The sequence below is a fragment of the Triplophysa rosa genome, linkage group LG4 (assembly GCF_024868665.1).
Source record: "Triplophysa rosa linkage group LG4, Trosa_1v2, whole genome shotgun sequence".
Classification (NCBI taxonomy): domain Eukaryota; kingdom Metazoa; phylum Chordata; class Actinopteri; order Cypriniformes; family Nemacheilidae; genus Triplophysa; species Triplophysa rosa.
Genome location: NC_079893.1, coordinates 20,861,306 through 20,884,151, shown reverse-complemented (window position 1 = coordinate 20,884,151; position 22,846 = coordinate 20,861,306). Strand labels below are relative to the sequence as shown.

The following is a 22,846-nucleotide window of genomic DNA, read 5'->3' as shown; positions in this document are numbered from 1 at the left end:
TTTTCTGTGATGTATTTGTCATTCCAAATCTTTTCTGTGTGTGATGAGAAAAATCATCCTAGAATTAAAAACTTATATTAATGGAGTCAAACACAACAGCAGCTTTAGCGACTGCAATTCTTGGAAAAACATTCTTAGTAAATTACACTTATTTATTATTTTTTGCGCATAGCCTGCTTTCCTAGTTTTTTATGAACGGGGTTCCCAAACGTGTTTAATCCGTGACACTCAACCAGGTATAATCTCAAGAACCACCAATTTTAATTAGATGTTAGATTGAAATATGTTTTATAATGTCTTATAACTTTCTGTAAAGTAACTGCATGCCACATTCTTTATATAAGCATCTAAAACAAAATGTTGACTACATCTTAATTTTACACATAATACATATAGAACTCATCAAAACTATGGAATAGCTAATATGTAACTACAGGAATTATGTTTTCACAAAAAACAAGGAAATCAAAACTGTTATATTGTGCTCTTATATAGACAGACAGCCACAAAATCTAGTATAAACGCATGCCTCATCCATGCTGTAAACACGCTGGCTGCACATCCAGTGTCCACGCACATTAAACATTACTTAAACGTTACATGTAATAAAACTCACTAAAAATCTTTCTAATATTCATGTCTTTAGAAATCATTTGGGTCCCTCCATTCATGCAGATCTACATGATTGTTCCATCACTTTTATAATCCCACAGACACAATATTATGTATCAAGTATGAGCTAAGCATCGCCAAGTATGAGCAATCACAGTTGTAATGCTTACATTAGCAAATGATGATCTCAAAGGTGACCAATCATTACACTTAACGCAAAAAGTCATTATACTTCATTATTCAAAATATCATTATACAATCATTATACTTAACACAAAAAAATTTAACCAAGTCTTTGGTTTATCTTTTTATTTTAAGTATCTTAAAAGTTTTCATTAAGACTTGTATTATTAAGCTCCTTGACATCTTGTCTGCCCTCTGAAGACCAGTAAAATACAGGCCTGCACTCAGAGACCTGACAGCGTGCTGAGTATAATAACAGCCCTGCTTTATTCACATGACAATAATGAAGGGTGTAAGAGCAGCTCCCTTCTACACTGTGTCAAGACCATAAAAGAAGGGACTGAGAAATAGAAGGCATATAAATGGAATGAAGAGATACATTTTTTTATCAAAACAAAGGTCTTTCTCAAGGATTGTTTAACCCTTATGCGGTCTTCGGGGTCTTTTTGACCCGCAAATGACGTATGCTAAAATAAAATAAAAAATGTTTTTCTCTTTGTCCAAATGGTATGATACTTTGTAAAGTGGTCAACACTTTCTAGATCTACAAATAAAAAAAAATTGTAACAATATTTTGATTTTACGTTGGTGTGTAAAAAAAGTCACACTCACACTTCGGGGTACCCACTTAGAAAATGGACAAAATTCATCCTCAAAATCAGAAACAACGCAGATCACACATAGACAGAAATAAAGTGGCAAACTTCAAACAATGCAAAAACATCCGCAATGCAAAATGATCTTGCTCACATGCGCACACACAGAGAGAGAGAGAGAGAGATGAAAGGATGAGACTAAACAATTTAGCACACACACAAAGTTCTCTTACAGTTAGTTGTTTAGATTAAATTTGTAGAATTATATGAAAATCAGATGATTGAAATAAATTGTAAACTCTGAAGACTGCAACTTTTCTCTTTGTAACACCTTGTTCAGGATTAATTCTAATCATAAAGTAACATTATTGAAAAACAGATTTTTTTTCAGTACAAAAAATGCTAAACTTTGACAAAAAGTTATTTTTACTGTTATAATTGTGATTTCATAATATGTATAATATGAATCCAATCCATAACACGAATCCAACTGGAACAACTTGTGAAAATATTTCTTTCAGTTGGTCTTATAGCACATAGCAAATAGTGGAGCTCTGCAGCAATCTACATGGTAAAAGTGATCATTTTTAACTTTTAAAACGACATTTTCCAAAAGATGGTCAAAACTCTTATACTAAACCATGTCAAATTATCCATGTTATGCCCATGAATGTAAGTTAGAAATGTGGGTCTTTTATAAAGTGAATTTTATATAAAAAGCTGCTATTGTATAAAAACTTTTTTTATATATATAAATTTTTTAAATATCATAAATCCTCTGAAAATTTCACATATGTTGAGTAAAAACATTAATAAACAGAGTAAAGTTTAAAATTACATTTGTTAAAAATATATATATATTTTGTTACAAAAAACCTTTTGTTGCCTGGGGTCTCTATAGACCCCAAACATTAGGGTTAAGAAAGAGCCTGTCCTCCTCTAAAAATGAGCCCATAAGTTGTAGGCTGCTTATTATGACCTATAGTTGCTTTTAAAAGTTAGGCACCCCCTATAGATTATGTAAAAAATCTGCAGTGTAGTGTTGTGTGCATCGTATAATGATGTTTGACCATCGTTATCACTCAAAATGCGGGTTCGTTAATAAGCAGTGTGTGCACTTTTTACACGATCCCTTGACCACAATATCCATTTAGAAAAAGACAGCAGAGAAGCTAATTTAGTAAACACACCCATAGGTCATATTTGAGGAAAGTGACAAACAGCCTATACTGTCACATCGGTTAGAATAGATATCAAATTCTGCAATCAATAATTTAACATAAACTGCCATCATAGTCAACTGAAAGTTATCTACATATATACAGTATATAGTAAAGCTAAGATGATCTCATTACATTTTTCTAAGACCAAAGTCTGGGCAATGCACTTCACACACTAAGAAACATGTGAACATTAATTGCTCTCTAATTTGTAAGTTGCTTTGGATAAAACTGTCTGGGAGAAGGAAACCGCACACAAATAAAACTCTGCATTACCTGTACCTTCCTCAGCCAGTGTTTTATTAGTGCTAATGTACTGTGTTAGCTTTACTTTCAAGTAGAAGTGATGGCTCAGGGGATTTGAATGGGGTGGAACCTTCGTCACAACAACTATGTTTGGATATGTTTAACAACCATTAGCTACTAAAGCAAAGGAGTGGCAGTTGAAGAAAAAATGCTCTCTTTTCCTCAGTAATAGCTAATGGACCGTTAAAGGCAGTGTTGATAAATGAGCCTTTCACAGACAATTTCCCAGTAATGACTATGCGTTAAGAGACTGATAAGTTTAAAGTTACATTTAATGGGGTGCTTCTGTTCCCAAAGAGTTCAATGCAAGGGAACAAAATAAGTAAAAGAGAATACAAGAAAAACATCAAGAATGAAGTAGGCCTAATAAACTAAACACATTACATACCATATTAGTTGTTTGTTTTCACAAGCAACTCTTACAGAGACTAATGCTTGCAAAAAGAAAATGAACACCGTTTGAGAAGTCGGTCATCAACTGATGAGGATGAGGCAGCGAATAGAACATCAGCTTTAATTTCTCACTGTGATGACATGAGCTGTCCAACCACAGCAACATCAGCACCATGCCCCCCCCCCAAATCTGTGTTGGTTAAAGTCAAAGTGCTTCTTGGGTAGACTTATCTGTCACTATTCAAATATATTTTTCATATGTTCAGAATATAATTAGTGTTATATTTTAAACTCGACTAAAAGCATAAATAATGGCTTGTTTTGAAAAACAAGACACATCATGTAGTGACTGACTGATACGATGCTTTGCTAAAGACATGAAATACATTCATATCATTCCAAAAAAAGTTCCCTAAACATCTCTAATTAATCATTTAAATGAGTTGACTTTGTCAGCCCTAGTACAAACAAAAATGAACCAACAGGAAAAGTGATGCCGGTGAACAATGAGGCACATGGAAAGGCTTTCCTCACTTGATAAAGTCTCCAGACAGACAAACACAAAAGAGGGCATTGAGATCACACAATGACCCCGGTTGGCTCCACTGACACATTTCTGCTCGTGTGCCAGCCCTGTGTCTTCTAGCGATGCCTGCTGAGAAAGGCCATAGACAGGACATGAAATTCTTTGGGTTTAACTTTCTATTTTTTCCTGTTACTTGTGCACAATAGTTATGTTGATGGGGGTGCAGATGGTGGCGTAATAACAGTTTGAAGTCAAACAATGATTGTATCTTGTAGGTCTGACCTTAATTATTTATTAAAAAGTGTGAAGCACACAAAATGTATGACATTTTGCAGTCACCTACCTGAAAGCTATCTGAAATGAAAGCAACTAAACTTAATTTTCTTTGTAAAAATGTTTAGTGTGAAATATAATCCATTCAGAGATAAATTAATATCAACTTCATTATTAAAGCTCTGACTGCAAGGTAATACAGAGATCAGGTTGGTCTAAATAAATGCTAACAGATAGATTGTGAAGTATTAAAGGTCAAGTGTGTTATATTTGGAAGATCTATTGACAAAAAAATAAAGCAATATAATTTACATAACTATGTTTTCAGATGTGTATAAAGACCTTACATAACAATGTTGTTATAACCTTAGAATGAGCTATTTCTATCTACATTCACCGCAGGTCTCCTTGAATGGAATTCACCATGTTGTAAATGGACAAACTGCTTTACAGAGTGCGTTTCATAAATACGTTATCTCTTTCAGCAAAGAAGTGAAAACGTGACGACATCTAATGCTTGTGTCAGCCACCGTTGTGCTTTGAAAGGGAGGGGGGAGGGGGGGAGTGAGCCGTTGGTTGCAATTCGCAAACTCACCCCTGGATGCCACTAAATTTCAAACACTGGACCTTTAAAACAAAGTGTCCTATTTATTGATGAGTCCATGATCTAATGTGAATCACGTCCTCAAAGAATGTGATCTGATTCTGAAGTCTGTTGTCTTTGCCATGAGACTGTATGCAGGGGATATCTGACAGATCAGAGATCGGTTGACTGTGAACATTATCCTGATGTTGTGCGAACACTGAAAGGCTTTTATTATGCTAATGCACTCGAGGGACTACATGTCAATCACCAGCCCCCACTGTCCATCACAACCCTTATCACTCATTTCAAACACTACAACACTCTCATCTACACTCAGTATCTCTGTCATCTGCTAAAATGCACATCAAATGAAATAAATAACATTGAGTTTGTAGCAAGGTGGAGTAATAAGTAACATCGTTTAGCTTATTGTTAATTAGTATGACTACAAGATGGAAAACAATGAAAATCTTTAGCTGATGCTTTATTTGTCCTACTTTGTAACATTCTAGGTCACTTCCATTTACTCTTGACCTCAAAACAAAGATAAACCAACCTTTGATAAAGTAAACTTTAAAGAAAGAAAGTAAATATTTTTGCTACTGGGTTATGTATTAATTTTTAGACCCTTACCTACATTTAAAAAAACTATTTTGCTTTTGCTGAAGTTTACAAATTTGTAAATCTGATTTCTAACTAAGTCTATTAAGAAATACATTGAGATAACTAGCTAGGGTACAGAACATGTGTGGTGTTGGGAACCTAACATGCTTGTTTATCATTTCCAAACATATTTTGAGATCTTTGAGAAAAGGCCTATACAATGTTTTCAAAGAATGTACAAATGATTATAAAAATGCTCTTGAGCTTTTAGGTGATCCGTGTGCTACTTATAGGCAGTGTTGGGGGTAACGCGTTACAAGTAACGTGCGTTACGTAATCAGAGTATTTTTTAAGTAACGAATAATGTAATGCAGTTACTTTATAAATTTACATATAAATACTCAAGTTACTTTGTTTTTCATGTAACTCGAGTTACTTTTCAGTCTAATCATTGATTTATATGAACATTTTTTAAACTGCAGAAGTGAAATTCTGAATTAAAAGTAGTGTAGACATGATCGCTCATGCTTGCGCAGAAACAGTCGCTAGTCAGACATAGGCAGTGTTGCCATGTCTGCAGTGCTGCAGTGTTCTGGCTTCGTTTTTGTTACGCAAATCTGGCAACCCTTGACACAGTGATGGGAGGCCAGAGCTCAGACGCGGAGCTATAGTGTGGCCGCACTCGCCACCATGGACAAAATGCCTGCAAATGCCGGTCATGCTCAATAGACAACTTTCAGATCGTGAAATTAGCGCGAGTCACGAGTCGCAACAGCAATCAATTGTCCTGCAAATGCCGATCATGTTTGGAAGATAACTTTCAGATCGCGAAATTAGCGCAAGTCATGACACGCAACAGCCAATCAATGGTCTCATGCCTCATGAATGTAAACATATGCTGTGTTCAACTGTTTGTGGCAGTCAATACAGATCTGCAGATTTAAATGGGCATGGTCACTGTTAGAAGAAGGGTTGGGGAGTGGGCGGAGCACGGGAGAAAGAGATGAAACAACTGTCATCTGTTAGTCTCCTCACCAAATACCAGCATATATACAACATAATATGTTAAATGTCATTTTCCCCTCAAAATAATATGATATAATATTAGTAATACATTATATATTAGATTAATCATAATTTTGTATAACACTATCAAGTTGTTTTGGCTCAACGAAGTGCTCAGCAATGCAAAGAGGATCTGTCATATTGCTTATATATTACTTTTTTAAATCTAAAAAAAACCACCTATATTTTCTGGCCCAAAATCCTCCTTTTCCCACACAGTGTTATATGACTGGAACCGACTCTGCCATCCCAAAAGCTCACCGGCGCCATCTTGTGCAACTTGCCGCGCTGTCAAAACACAATAAATATGGAGAGTGACACCGAAGTTAGCAGTGTCAACAGTAGGCTGAGCTCTGATGAGGTGGAGGACTGCTGGTCAGAAAATATTTGAAATGTCTTTTTTTAAAGAAAATAAAGGTGTGTTATAGACTATATAGGATTGTTAAATGCATTACAGTGTTAAACACTAAAGAACAGCAAAGTCTGAAAAGCATGAGCATCAGTTAGGTGAGAAATAGTAACGCTAAAGTAACGCAAAAAGTACTTTCAGTTACTTTCCACAAAAAGTACTGAAGTACCGTATTTAGTTACTTTTTATAGAGTAACTCAATATTGTAACTAGTTACTTTTAAAAGTAACTTTCCCCAACACTGCTTATAGGATACTAATGATAACTTAAGTGTATGAACCCTCTTTTGGCTTGACTATAACATGTACCTCCCCTTTGCTGTTGCCCTAGAAACAGACTTGTCCTTGCGCCGACTTATAAAACAATTATAGAGGGTCTATTACCATGTAATTGGATGCCATTATCGGCTAAACACAAAGCAGACAGATCGGAGGGGACATAACCAAGTTAACAGCTTCAATGCATCAAACTTGTTAGTCTTATTTACCGATTACTGATTTGGCACAGCAAATCCGAACTTCTGCCAAAGAAAGTGTGTGGCTTCTTTCTGTCCATCTGCTGTTGAGATGTAAAACCAAGCAAAGCTTTTTAAGAAGAAAGGAAAAAGGCGATTGGCATTCATGGAGATAGGCGTTAAGGAGCATGTCTGACTGAGAATCTTGTGTTGCCTACTGCTGGCCCCCTCTCGTGCGTCCCACACCTGCCAGCTGCACTTTAAATCCCCCAGCCTTTAGGTTCAATTACAGCAGAGCTGGATGGAGTCGCAGTGGGGTGCCCACGCCTCTCCGCCCCACCCCCACCTGCCGAGAATTAGGCTCGGAATGCTCAGAAGCAGATGGTACCCAGTGGCTCTCGAGTTAACATGAATGCCACCCCTAAATATTCATATGTGACCGTGGACGACAAAACCAGTCTTAAGGGTCAATTTTTCAAAATTGAGATTTTTACATCATCTGAAAGCTGAAGAAATAAGCTTTCTATTGATATATGGTTTGTTAGGATAGGATACTATCTGGCGGAACAACAACTATTTACAAAGCTGGAATCTGAGGGTGCAAAAAAATCAAAATATTGAGAAAATTGCCTTTGAAGTTGTTAATCTGAGGCACTGTAGCAGACCATCCACTCACAAAAATAAAGTTTTTATACACAGTAGGAAATTTACAAAATATCTTCATGGAACATGATCTTTACTTAATATCCTAATGATTTTTGGCAAAAAGAAAAATCGTTAATTTTTACCCATACCATGTATTTTTGCCGATTACTAAAAATGTTCCCGTACTACTTAAGACTGGTTTTATGCGTGAATGATGCTGAGGCTGTGAAGTGTTTTTGACCCATATTATTTGAGACTAATTGTAATAATGGTCAAACAAAGGCATTTCATCTATGAGGGATGAAATCGGGTGTGTTTGCAGCTGTGCGTCGTGGTCACTCCACCCTAAACTCTTTACACTCCTGGTGCGGGCGTAATCACATATCATAGGCAGGAATGCCTTGCCTGAACCAGATCTCAAGAACTCTCAAGTCAACACAATGCCAAGTGAAATTCTCTCCTCGTGCGCATGTGCTTACTCATATATATACTCATACATGCACACGTAGCCTGAAAGCAACAACATGTGCATTTAATGTGTGAAAAGAAGCTTAACTGTAAGACAGGTCACATCTAAATCAGTTTAATGGATTTGAAAAAGCTTTCATAATTTGGCAGATGCATTAGTTGATAAGATTCCAGAAAATATCGGAATATTTTAAAGTTTTACTTTCTTATCCCATCAGCACTTCCATGGAAAATGAGCAGGATGTGTTTAGGTCAAACCTTGAAAGATCAAGAGATTAATCAAAGAACTTAATCTTACTCACAAGGCTAAGAACAGACAAACCGTGAGAGTGCCACTTGTCCAACCCCACACCATCATGGCTCATTCCAGCATAAAAGTACAAGAGACCGGACCAATTTACTTGAAACATTCCCCACCCAACAATAATCAAATTGTCTTTTAATTGATATCTAACAGTTGCTTTAATGGGCATGTACAACCTGTTCTCACAGGAAACAAAATTATTTTAAGAGGTGGCAATTTCGTATGAATTGGTATGATGAATATAGAAACAGAAGATTATTTGAAAAAAAGCAAGAATGAAGCTTTACTCCCAACTCTGACCACTGGCGTGAAAGCAGATCGACTAAAACGTAAAAATTAGATTCATATGAATTTGCCAAATATTTACAAACTGTCATAAGATTGTGTGACACATTTTAGGACCTACCAGCAATGTAACTCACTTAGCAGTAGATAATGACAGAAGGTTCAATCCGAGAGCATTAAAGGGATAGTTCACCCAAAAATGAAAATTCTGTCATCATTTACTCACCCTCAGATTGTTCCAAACATGTATAAATTTATCTGTTCTGTTGAACAAAAAGGAAGATATTTGTAAGAATGTCAGTTACCAAACAGATCTCAATCCCCCATTTACTGCCATAGTAGGGAAAATAAATACTATGGGAGCTAATGAGGGATGAGATCTGTTTGGTTACTGACATTCTTACAAATATCTATAAGTTTGCACAACATTTGCTCTTCTGAGGCTTAAAACATGAACAAAATGAACTTGATGCTGCTTTAATAACCAATACTAGTGTAAAATAAAATATTACATTATTAAATTTCATTCCCCAGAGACTACATACAATAAATCAGTAAAGGCAAAAACCTCTCAATTTAAAAAGGATACTCAAAAGTTTTATTAAAGGTCCAATGGACAAAGGTCCAGGATCTATTGACATAAATGCAATATAATGTATAAAGACCGTACACAATGAAGCGTTATGTTTTTATAACCTTAGAATGAGCTTTTTCTATCTACATACACCGCGGGTCCCCTTTCATGGAATTTGCCATGTTGTGTCTACAGTAGCTCTAAACAGACAAACTGCTGTACGGTTTCGTAAATAAGTTATCTCCATTTTGGGTATGGGTCACCATATCTGACAAATAGGTCACTTTCACTTTAAAAATACTACAAATCCAAATCACAGTCTGAATAGAGACTACCAACAACCAGCATTTTTACTCATGCAAAAACCAGTCAAGGACATTACCATAATAATTCTGCATTCACCTTTTGCAGACACTTGTGCATAATTATGACAGATCAACAATACACTACTGCAAAGTCGAATCCCTGATGACATCATCAAGACGCCAGAAAGTGACAACAGAAAGTGACAGGAGTCTCAATAAGACTCCTCCCTCAGTGTCAATGCATTTCTCATTGCATGTAATAGCTTTGTTCTTTCTAGCCTGTTTATAAAACTTGGTAAAGAATTTTACTATTCGTTTTTGGGTCATAACCCCGGAAATAACACAAGGAAGATTGTTTTACCGTTCTAATAACCACAGAGGTGACCACAGACATGTCCCATCTGGGTTTCCTGTCTGGCTCAAGCATGTTGAGAATTGAGGAGGGTTCAGGTGGTCATTACCAGCTCCTGGTGTATAATTCTGTACTATCTATATGTAAATTCTACAACGGCTTAGATCATTATTTGAGGTTCCCTTGAGGACAGCACCAGGCAAGCATTCACATTTATTAGGTGATAAAAAGTGTGGCCATTTTTTACAAGACAATGCTCTACTGGCACTTCAGGGAGAAAATAAGGTTATTCGGCTCAAGAAACAACCTAAAAGATGTTAAATTTGCATAAGTGTCACAACGGCCAATTCATGCCAGCCTACAGTACCTCGTGAACAGAGAGGATAACATAACCACCCACTCACTTGGAAAACATGGATTAATGATGCCCTTTGGCAATATAGGGTCCATTGCACAACCCCGTGGGGTTTTAGCTAATATCTTTATTTAAATCGTTTTACTAAATGGCTTTTTCGATACATCACTTACTTGTTTGCCTTCCAGAGTATAGAGTCTCTTCACGGCCCCCGAGTCCAGTTTAATGGCGTCGGTAATGTCCGTGAGCACCTGCTCAAAGGAGTGAGCCGTTTTTTTGTTCAGTAGGATCCGGACGGCCTTGCGCGGTTTGACGCCGCTACGGATGACCGTCACCAGCTTGGGTTTGATGAAGTCTTTGCTCTCCCGTTCTCTCTGCTCATTCTTAGTGGTGATAAGTGACGGTAGCGAGCGCGACATGACCGTTTTCACGTTGACCGACCAGTTTGGGTTAACGTTCTTGGTGTAGTCCACTTTACGGTAGGGTTCGTTTGAGGAGCACACATAGCTCTCTCCTGCCAGAGGGGAAGGAATAAGAGGAATGGAATGATGTTTAGTGCCAAATGCTTAGTATGCAAATAATGATTTTTTTTGGAAATGTGAATCATTAATTCATTTCTAAATATCTTTTTTACTTAAAATACTGAACCACACACACACACAAAACACACAATCTAGCATTAATATGAGTCAATATGATACTACATCTCTGTACAAGTACCAAAAGGTTAATTAGCAAATTTACTATGTTGCCAAAATTTGTGGACGCCCCCCTCTAATTTATGGCTTCAAGGCCCTTTAAAGCAACACTAGAGAGTTTTTCGACTTTAAAATAATCTCTCTAAAATTATTTTAGTGGTAGGACAACTCTTAACTGGACGCATTTTACTGCCGCTGCTACCTAAGCAGCCGTCTATCGGCTGAAATTACACTTGTAACTTTGGTAGGTTCACAAGCCCCACCCATCACCTGCTTTACGGCATACGTCACGTTTTACTCGTGTTAAGTTAGCGAACAGCTAACAATAAAACGAAACGATCTAGTTCAATGCAAGTCTTCAAACCATCATGGCAGAGCTAGCAAAAAAAACAAAGAGGAAAAGAGAGAGAGTGATCGGACACGAGCCCGAACATGAATCAATATCTGACGGACTTACACTCGGTGGCGCGAGCTGCAAGAGGCAACGGGTGGCAAAATCTAGCCTTCCTGCTACTGGATTTGAGCTTATTAGTTATTAGGCTGTGCTCAGGTTGTTTATTGGCGCACTAAAGTTACTGGTTCACAATTTATAACTGTAAGGTAGACTAGAGATAATGTAATTTTGCCGGGTCTCAATAGCTTACGTAGCATGATTGTGCCTCGTCTCGAACTGAGTGTATTCCGATGACTACCAAACCACAATAAATGTTGTATGGTCAAAAGTTGCTGATTCCTTAGTTCACGCACGTAGACTAATCGGTATAGTTACTATGCTAGGCACTATTCCCATAGCGAGTTGTGTGTATTACACAAAGCACAAGCCTGGTTGCAAGTGTGTTTCAGAAAATATAACTACAGAAAATGATTTTCATTGGTTACAAAACACATTCACGTCCATGCGTTGTGTTTTGGGGTGACAGCAAATGTGCACTAACGGCTAACAACCAGCTGCTACCTCAGAATCTAGTTTGAGCTATTAGTATAGCCCAGTAGTATACCCGCGGGAGCCAAAAGAGTGCTTTAGTACATGCACAGTTTATGAAGTGACATGATGTAACAGCGGTCTCTGCTTAGTCAACAAATTCACGTGTATTGCCCTGCCGACAGGGAAGCTTATACAGTGACAGTATTTACGACACTGATAACAGACAATTGCGCTTATCAACCACACGTGGGAACCATAAGCAAAAGATATCTAGTGTTGCTTTAAAGGAAGAATGATCTCATAATTTAATCTTATTGTGTTCATGTCTCATGGCTAGTTGTCACAAGATACGCATGGTCCAATATGATTTTGAGATATTGATGTGCTGCCATGTTTGATTTGAGGGCTAATATGTGTCTGTTGCAGTATTGCATACTATGTTAACCGTTTCTCACACAAACTAACAACACATTTATGAACTCACAAAAGTACTTTTATGAAGGATGTTGTTATAAAAATCTTAGATTATCTTTAGCTGAGGAAAAGGCATAACATCCAACTAGTATGGCATGAGAATGAGTGAATTATGAGTTAACTTTCATTTTTGGGTAAAGTTGCATTGAAGAAAATGGTATTGCTGCAGCCTACAATGACGTTCTAGGGAATTGTGTGCTTCCAACTCTGTTGCAACAGTGAAGAAATGCATCTGGAAGAACTTGACTGGTCTGCACAAAGTCCAGATATGAACCCTAGAACACCCAAAACATATTGTAGGGGTGAGGTGTTTAGTTCTCCCTCTCGGCACTTTTCAGCTGTAGTTCTGGACAACGTCCAACATAAATGCCAGCCAGTTTGCACTTACACCTCAAACCCAAAGGTCTTAGTAAACAAAAACCACAAGATGGACAAGTTTTTTTTAAAAACATATGATTTGCTAACAAATGCTGATTAAATGCACTCACGAAGGAACTTTTGCACCTGCTTGTTTGATAGCTGTTGTTTTGCTAAGTTTTTAAAGCCTGTGAAATTGTTTATGACAGCATAAAGGGCATGTTTGTTGTGTATGTGAGATGGCACATCTTGGCACTACCACAGAGGCAGCTGGTCTGAAAATGGAGCTTTGTCATCGTAAGAAGAGTAGGGCTGTCACTGCAAAAGACATGCTAGTGTATCAAAACAAGACAAACAACCATCGACTCCAAACATCCGCTGACACTCTCACCCTCCCTCAGTGGAAATACGTCTGAGCGACATGTTCATAATGAAGGCGTGAATTAGTAAGATACACAAGTATGGCCATAATGATGAACTTATCATGACTATGACAATTGTATGATGAATGATGCTCTTGTTGAAGCAGGTGAGCCACTTCCATCAGCAAACAGTGAGAGAGGTATCGACTAAACGGACTGCGTAAGCTTTATGGTGGTAAACCTATCTTGATGTTAAGGTTGATGGGGTCATTAGACAGGATAGCCAGACGGTTATAAAACAACACATCTTATAAATTGATATTAAAATTCTTGGTGTAGTCCAGGAAGGGTCTGTTGGAAGCACATAAGCTCTTTGCTGCCAGTGATGTGGGAAAAAATAGCCTGAAATAATGTTTAGTGAAAAAATGCTTAGTATGCTATACAGATACTGTAAAACCTGCTTTATTGAAAACCTGAATGAGGTAATTATATGGAAGGAAACCAGAATGTGATACAATGAAAAGATCCCCAAAATAATATAAATATAAATTATATATTGAAATAGTTCCCCTTGAAAAGAGGCACAGTCTTAAAGGGATAGTTCACCCAAAAATGAAAATTCTGTCATGAATTATTTAACCTCAAGTTGTTCCAAACCTGCATGAATGCTTTGTTCTTAGGAACACAAAAGAAGATATTTGGAAGAATGTCAGTAACCAAACAGATCTCATTCCCCATTTACTGCCATAGTAGGAAAAATAAATACTATGGGAGTCAATAGGGATGAGATCTGATTGGTTACTGACAAAATATTTTCCTTTGTGTTTAGCAGAACATAGAAATTTATACAGGTTTGAAACAATCTGAGTGTGGGTAAATGATGACAGAATTTTCATTTTTGGGTGAACTATCCCTTTAATCAGTGAATTGTCTCGCTTAAAGTGATAGTTCACCCAAAAACAAAGATTCTGTCATCATTTATATGCATATCTTTCCATTTCAAACCTGTGTGACTTTCGTTGTTCTGCAGAACACAATGGCGTTACCCATCGACTTGCATTGATGTTGTCTATACAATTAAAGTGAATGGGTACCGCCTTCAGTTACCAGCATTCTTCAAAATATCTTCTTTTCTGTTTTGCGGAAGCAAGAAAGTCATACAGGTTTGAAATGACAAGAGGGTGAGTAAATGATGACATAATTTTCACTTAACAGATGCAAAGTACAAACCCGATTCCAAAAAAGTTGGGACACTGTACAAATTGTGAATAAAAAAGGAATGCAATAATTTACGAATCTCATAAACTTATATTTTATTCAAAATAGAATATAGATAACATATCAAATGTTGAAAGTGAGACATTTTGAAATGTCATGCCAAATATTGGCTCATTTTGGATTTCATGAGAGCTACACATTCCAAAAAAGTTGGGACAGGTAGCAGTAAGAGGCCGGAAAAGTTAAATGTACATATAAGGAACAGCTGGAGGACCAATTTGCAACTTATTAGGTCAATTGGCAACATGATTGGGTATAAAAAGAGCCTCTCAGAGTGGCAGTGTCTCTCAGAAGTCAAGATGGGCAGAGGATCACCAATTCCCCCAATGCTGCGGCGAAAAATAGTGGAGCAATATCAGAAAGGAGTTTCTCAGAGAAAAATTGCAAAGAGTTTGAAGTTATCATCATCTACAGTGCATAATATCATCCAAAGATTCAGAGAATCTGGAACAATCTCTGTGCGTAAGGGTCAAGGCCGGAAAACCATACTGGATGCCCGTGATCTTCGGGCCCTTAGACGGCACTGCATCACATACAGGAATGCTACTGTAATGGAAATCACAACATGGGCTCAGGAATACTTCCAGAAAACATTGTCGGTGAACACAATCCACCGTGCCATTCGCCGTTGCCGGCTAAAACTCTATAGGTCAAAAAAGAAGCCATATCTAAACATGATCCAGAAGCGCAGGCGTTTTCTCTGGGCCAAGGCTCATTTAAAATGGACTGTGGCAAAGTGGAAAACTGTTCTGTGGTCAGACGAATCAAAATTTGAAGTTCTTTTTGGAAAACTGGGACGCCATGTCATCCGGACTAAAGAGGACAAGGACAACCCAAGTTGTTATCAGCGCTCAGTTCAGAAGCCTGCATCTCTGATGGTATGGGGTTGCATGAGTGCGTGTGGCATGGGCAGCTTACACATCTGGAAAGGCACCATCAATGCTGAAAGGTATATCCAAGTTCTAGAACAACATATGCTCCCATCCAGACGTCGTCTCTTTCAGGGAAGACCTTGCATTTTCCAACATGACAATGCCAGACCACATACTGCATCAATTACAACATCATGGCTGCGTAGAAGAAGGATCCGGGTACTGAAATGGCCAGCCTGCAGTCCAGATCTTTCACCCATAGAAAACATTTGGCGCATCATAAAGAGGAAGATGCGACAAAGAAGACCTAAGACAGTCGAGCAACTAGAAGCCTGTATTAGACAAGAATGGGACAACATTCCTATTCCTAAACTTGAGCAACTTGTCTCCTCAGTCCCCAGACGTTTGCAGACTGTTATAAAAAGAAGAGGGGATGCCACACAGTGGTAAACATGGCCTTGTCCCAACTTTTTTGAGATGTGTTGATGCCATGAAATTTAAAATCAACTTATTTTTCTCTTAAAATGATACATTCTCTCAGTTTAAACATTTGATATGTCATCTATGTTGTATTCTGAATAAAATATTGAAATTTGAAACTTCCACATCATTGCATTCTGTTTTTATTCACAATTTGTACAGTGTCACAACTTTTTTGGAATCGGGTTGTATTAACAAACAGTTAAATTAAACTTACCACTTTAAAAAACATAGATTGTGGAAAATCTTGGTGGTTCACAGGGAACACCCAAATTGATAAATATACCTAACCATGCACAAAAATCGTCACCTTGGAAATTTAAGGTTATGAGATAATGGTAGATAATGAGCTTCAAAGTTTTTGCATTTCATAGCAAAAATTATATGAGGAACAAATCTCTTGTATTCTAATATCTCTTGTATATCTCTTGTAAATGTATTCTACATGTACAATATCAACATTTTCTGAATTTTCTAAACGGGGATTTTTGGAACAGGTCAAACGCAGATACATTAGAACCTTCTAATTCTGAAAAATCACTTTCTGCTTAGAATTATAAGGTTCTAATTGCAAAAAAATCCTTAAAGCATTATGAGAGTCTATGTAAACACAGGTATTAGGAGCTGTTGTGTCTTTAAATATAAAAAAATCCTAATCCTCAATAAAACCTAAAACAAAACCAAGAAAGCTTATCCTGATTGGTCCTCTTGTGTGCATTCAAAGTGCTGACTGGCTCGCAGACAGAACCTTATAGAACCAAATTATAATTCAATTTTGTAGATCGAACCTTTTTGTTTTCTTAAAAAAAGTCCAAAAATGTACATATTTAAAAAAAACATGGGATAATGTAAACAAATTATCAAACCAAAATGTTTCACATTAATGTTTTGTGCTTCCTATTAACATATTAGTATGGCAACAATTATGCTTACTTAATCGTAAGAGGCAGAAATCTCTATCACAATTCAAATAAGATTAATCATGCAAGCCTATGTAAGTGTAACATTTAGTTTTAGAGACTGGGTTTATGGATGTCAAGCTGTAGATGTCATATAACTAAGCAAAAGTGATATTGGTGATGTCTAACCACTTGCACACAACGCAGATCGTGGAAACGTCATAGCTTTTTTGAATTTCACCATAAAAGCACAATATATTTATAAACATTCAGAGGAATTAGGAACCCAAAAATGTGACAAAGAAAATATGATATATGCGGTAGTTCTGATCTCAGTTGCTAAGGGAATCAGGCATCTGGAACCGGTGACTCAGCTAGTGTGAATTAAACATTTGTTTATTCACATGAGAGTATACAGGCGGTGTGATTGGACTCAGTCCTGATACACAAAACCCAAAACTCTATAAAGTCTAGTATATTGCATGTTTTGTAGTCCAAATTTAAACAGACAAGATTAAGGCCAAATTGTATTTAATAAAATTCAATATTGTATAGAAGAATATAATGTATCCAATATTTGAAAGCATTTTCAGATAGACAATAACAAAGTTAATACATCATACTAATAGATCTTTAAGGACACGGCAAACGTTTGGCCATTCATCCACAATATAAACGTCATTTCATTGCCACTGGATTAAAATATCAATTTTACTCAGTTTGCTCTGAAACAGGAGGGAGGGGCTCCCAAGGCACTGGGCTTTATTAAGCTGAGAAATTAACAAAAGGCTAATTAATCGACACCAGATGGGGTCAGCAATACTGATGTATAAACTGTCCTAAAATACGAATGGAATGAAAGCTACTTGACACTTTATACGTGTGGCGACAAAGAAATCTGGGGAATAAAGTATCATAGAATGGATGTCGTTCACATGGGACTCAGGTGTGAAACAGCCACATGGGTTATTAACCCTCTACCACACCCTCATAATCAGATGTGCAGATGGGACCCTGATGTGCCCCTCATTCAACAAAGCTTAGTGGGGCCATGTGTCAAGACATGTCACCAGCTACAAACACTTTCTCACATGGCTGCCTATTGCTGGTTGTTTAACGAAAAGCATTCATAGCTTTGCTCACGCAGTGTATAAGTCTTTGAAACACAAATAGACCTACGCCAGTCCTGTGAAGAGATGCTCAGCTCGGCACTTCAGATGCAACGCTCACGGACAATTGCATTACAGAGCAAACACAAAGGCACATTCTGCGTCACAAACTCGCATTCTGGGCCAAAGCAGATACCACATACCAATTTAGTAAAAATAGTTTGGATTGTGTGACTATGTACAAAATCTACAAACAACATGCATTTTATCATCAGTTTAAAAAATATTCTACAATGCCATCTATTACAAAAAGTGTGCTTTGAGTGACATGCTCACATTTAGTCCTTATGATAAAATAAAACATTCTTGTTCTAGCACGGTTGACTGGCTTTGACTTGCAAATGTCAGCTAAGCTCCTATTACTGTCTACAGTCAAGTTCAGTCTATAAAAGAATGGAGATAATAATGGCTTTGACCTTAAGTGACTTGAGCCTTTAAGTGGCCAATTACATACAACCACATCTTACTCTACATATTTCATCAGTTAGTAGTCAAGTCAGTCAAGTAAAGAGTAACAAGGGTGCTGAAAAAAAAACAGAATTAGTGGACCTATGGAATCCTATGGAAAAGTTTTACTCAAACTTATCATCAATGCACTTTGCAAACAATGAATCCTTACAATTCGTGATAAATTATTATTATTATGAATAATTATTATAAAACAATAACAATATTTTGTTATACAATGAAAGTATTAAGTTAAAAATTAAATTAAAATGCATTGTTAAATAAAGTTCTTGAATTATAAAGTAGGCTATTATGATTACACCAGAGATGATTAAACGCCTGGATGTCTAAAAAGCATTTTAATGGTCTTTTGTGTCTAAATAGACATCTACAGTATGCAGAAGTGTTACACCTCACCTTCTATTAACTCATCCAGGCTGGTGATCTTCTTCGTCCCGTCTATAGTGTAGATGCTCCGGACTCCCTGTGGTAAGTTTACATTGTCCGACAGAGAGCGGGTCAGCTCCATCAGCAGCGCATCCACTGACCTGAATCTGTCATGGGACACCGCGTACACCAAGCCCTTGAAATATCGGTCGCCGTTTCGATAAAAGCGAACTTTCTTCGCTTTCTTCTCGGTGGTGAGCGACTGCAGGGTGCGCGTGCGGTAGAAGCTACAGTGCGCGCTGTGTGCGGGACTTGGCACGAGCCCGTTACCCCGCGAGCCGGAGTGAGTACCGGCGCTGCCGCGCGGAGAACGGTGACTCTTCTCGCGCTCCTCGAAATGCTCCCACTCGATACTTCTGCTGGACATGTTTATTTCCCTGAAGTCAAAGCACTGATTCTTTAATATAAGAACTTTTACGTGTTATTTCTAAACAATGTAGGCTATCAGTTGCTTCCTTTGACTTTTATCAAATTGGACGCGCTTTCTTTTAGTAGGCTACAACTGTACCTACTGGATCAAAAGCAGCTTTCGAGCTACTTTAAACCCAGCAAAAGAATGAATAAATTTAGAATTTACAAGGTTGTAAGAGGCCCAGTAGTCCACAAGTCCAAGAACAACGATGTTAAGACAAATGTGTGCTCTCTGGACAAATAATATCCTTCGCATGAGCCCCGATCATCCTGATGAAACGCATAGAGTTGTATGTGCGCATGCTGGACACGCGTGACCATACGCCGCTCTATTCATCCCTCCACTGGCACACAATCAGAACAACACACACCTACCTCAGCAGCGCCACTGGAGGAGCGAGATCTGCTCCTCCTCACGGTCCTAAAAACATCGGATATATTTTGGTCTTACGGGAACCATGCACTAAAATTAATAATGATAATAATATTTATAATTTCATATAATAATAATAATATAATATAATTTGTTTTGTGTGTAAAGGTGCATTCCCAGAATTCTCTGCCAAGGTTTTTTTCTTATTTGTATAATTTTGTTATTTGCTTTGTAATTCTTTGTGTTACATTTTTAATTTTTATTTATGGGTATTATTATTATCGTTATTATCAATTTTATTATTAATATTATTTAGTCATTATTCAGATATTTTAGTTGTGGGGTAAGCTTTTATCTAATAATACCTATTAATAGATATTAGGTTTATGTTTACATTTAACCATTTCGTAAACACTTAAACAAAGCAACTTACATCAGTGAGTGAAACAATACAGTTCTTCATCATACCAGAACATTTATTACATTCTATGCTTTTATTGTAGTTCAAACAATGCATATCGCCTCCTTGGAATTCTAAGCAGTTTTGAGATATTTGAAGAGATTTCATGTTTTGGCATTCCATATGACTTAGATTTGGTAGATAGAACCTTTCTGTTTTCTACAAAATTCCCAAACGTACAACATAAAGAAAAACTTATGGATTTATGTAAATGTGTGTCACAGAATAAGAATATGCGAATAACTGACACAAATGTCAATTATAACCTTATAATTCCAAGATGACAATATTTTATTGTTACAGTTCCTCCAAAATATCAAAAATCCTGAGATCAAGTCTAAAATTGTGTTTTTACAGCAATGTTCTAGAAGTTACATGACGTTCCAAATTAAAGTTCATGCTTATCTAATACAAAAGTAAGCGTAACTGTCTCCACCTCCTCATTTCTACTTTTATGTCTATTTAGCAGAGGTGGGACCAAGTCATTGTATTGCAAGTCACAAGTAAGTCTCAAGTCTTTGCCCTCAAGTCCCGAGTCAAGTCCCAAGTCAAGACAGACAAGTCCCGAGTTAAGTCCCAAGTCAAGACCGACAAGTCTCAAGTCAAGTCCCAAGTCCTACAGTTTGAGTTTCGAGTCCTTTCGAGTCCCTTTAAAGCGAACCCGGTGTATAGAGAGATGTATGGCTTAATGCGTTGTAATAGCCTTACACTATTAGCATTTGTCTTTAGAAACACATCAAATATTTTCAGTTCTTAAAAAAAACCCTAAATGTAATACTAATTTTAACCTAAGGAGGCCGCCATGTTCTTTTTCGATGAGGTAAACTGGTTGCAAGCACAGCTAGGCAGCCAAACTAAACACCGACACACTAATCAGTTCTTCAGTAAATATAAGGTTCTGTAGGATTATATATATATATATATATATGTGTGTGTGTGTGTGTGTGTAACAATGTTCACAGCAAGGAAGAAGGAGGAGGGAACCGGCGAACGTTGAACAACAAAACTTTAATAAAATAAACAAACAACAAAACGAAAGTAAAATGCCGGCAGCTCCCTCACGGTCGACTGCCGGTCACACATAATAAAACATAACGTAAAGTCCAGGCCTGGTTCTCTCTCGTCCTTTACTGTTGTCGCTCCTCCTTTTATATAATGCTAAAAAAAGAAAGAAAGAAAATAAAGACGCTATTTGGTGTATTTTCCTACATTTTAATATTGTTTGTCAGAAACAACACAAACATGCATATTAATAACCAAAATCATTTCGAATTTATCATATACACGATGTTTTAGCCATTATACAATGCATTTTATCCAGATTTTGACTTTTTGATGTTGATTTATCAACATCAGTAGCCTAACGTTATTGTCTTCTCTCCCTCGGTCATTAGCTGACGGGGGCTAATATTCACGTGTGCTCTAATACAGAATAAATAACCAAACCGCAAGCATTATTATTGTGTTTATCAGTATATTCTCATAATGTATAAAGTATACGATTAGGTGGATGCTGATGTCTTAAATAGTCTTAAATGTCTCAAAGGCGGTAGTTTAAAGCTATGATTTAATGCACGCTCACCTTGAACAGACGTCTAATACTGAACGCGTTCTTTTATGGCTGGCAGGCTGGCTTGTGTCAAGAGGACATACCGCCACCTACTGTCCCTGTGTGTTTTATATCTGATCTTATGTTTTACGTGTCATATTTTACTGTTATATATGGAAAAGTGTGTGCTTCGCTGTTGCGAAAGAGAACAGGTTTAGGTCGCAACCATTTGACATCACGGATTCTGACGCAAAAAAATGGCGGCCTCCAGTAAAAATATTTTTTAAAGTTTATGAATACTGTGACAGTTACACTGTTTTTTTTATTTCACAATTATAAAGTCAATGCCATTGTTCATATATTAAGCCATACATCGCTCTATACCCAGGGATCCTTTTAACGTGTTTGCAATGTAACGTTAACAGTGAGTTTACAGTCTCATTGATTTAACTATGCAGCTAGCAAAGTTACTTAGCCGATAAGCTAACGTTAGCGTCATTCAAAACTTACCGTTCTTTGTGCAACTTCAAATGTCGAAGAAGTTAGAAGTTGTTGCGTCTCCATCTGTAATCTTCGACCCGCATGTTTTGCATATTGCAATTCGTTTTTTGTTGACCACCTCGTAGTTTTTATACCCGAACGAAACTATCTTTGGTATCATTTTTGCCAACTGGCGCGTTGTTTGACAGTTTTCTTCATTGGTTGTCCTGCAATTTGATTGGATGGATGCTGTCGGATCAAAACAACGTGGATCTAAATTGATTGGATTTGTGCCGACAGCACACACACACACACCACACACACACCACACACACCACACACACAGTCAGATGGTGGGCGATACTGCAAAATTTGGTATCGATCCGATACCAAATACATATAGGGTCAGTATTGCCGATACCAATACCAATACGATACTTTTTACTTAAAAAAAATACTTTTGTGTAGGGGAGAGCAGTATGTCATTGTTTCTCAGGTGAATGAATGATCAATTCTTTAGACAATATTTTTTATTAATGTATTGAAGTCACAACGCTTCTCTTCCTCTCGGCCATCCTGATCTCTCATTCAATGTGCTATCAGCTTCGCTCACTCAGTTCGCTGCTCCTCGGCGCGTTGTGTCAGTGAGTC

General features: G+C 37.2%; 1 protein-coding gene across 9 annotated transcripts in view; it reads right to left on the bottom strand.

The window, feature by feature from the left end:
- Nucleotides 1–19,691, bottom strand: part of dclk2a (doublecortin-like kinase 2a) — a 44,659-nt gene extending 24,968 nt beyond the window's left edge. For all 9 annotated transcript variants that reach the window (XR_008962720.1, XR_008962718.1, XR_008962719.1 and 6 more), the window contains exons 1-2: nucleotides 18,893–19,691; nucleotides 10,688–11,028 (exon numbers count right to left, since the gene is read on the bottom strand). Coding sequence is in view for 6 of the 9 variants with exons in the window: in XM_057330577.1 (XP_057186560.1) it covers nucleotides 10,688–11,028; nucleotides 18,893–19,289 (738 nt within the window). In the remaining 3 variants the exon portion in view is untranslated. The remainder of the gene's footprint in view (nucleotides 1–10,687; nucleotides 11,029–18,892) is intronic.
- Nucleotides 19,692–22,846: the final 3,155 nt, after the last annotated feature.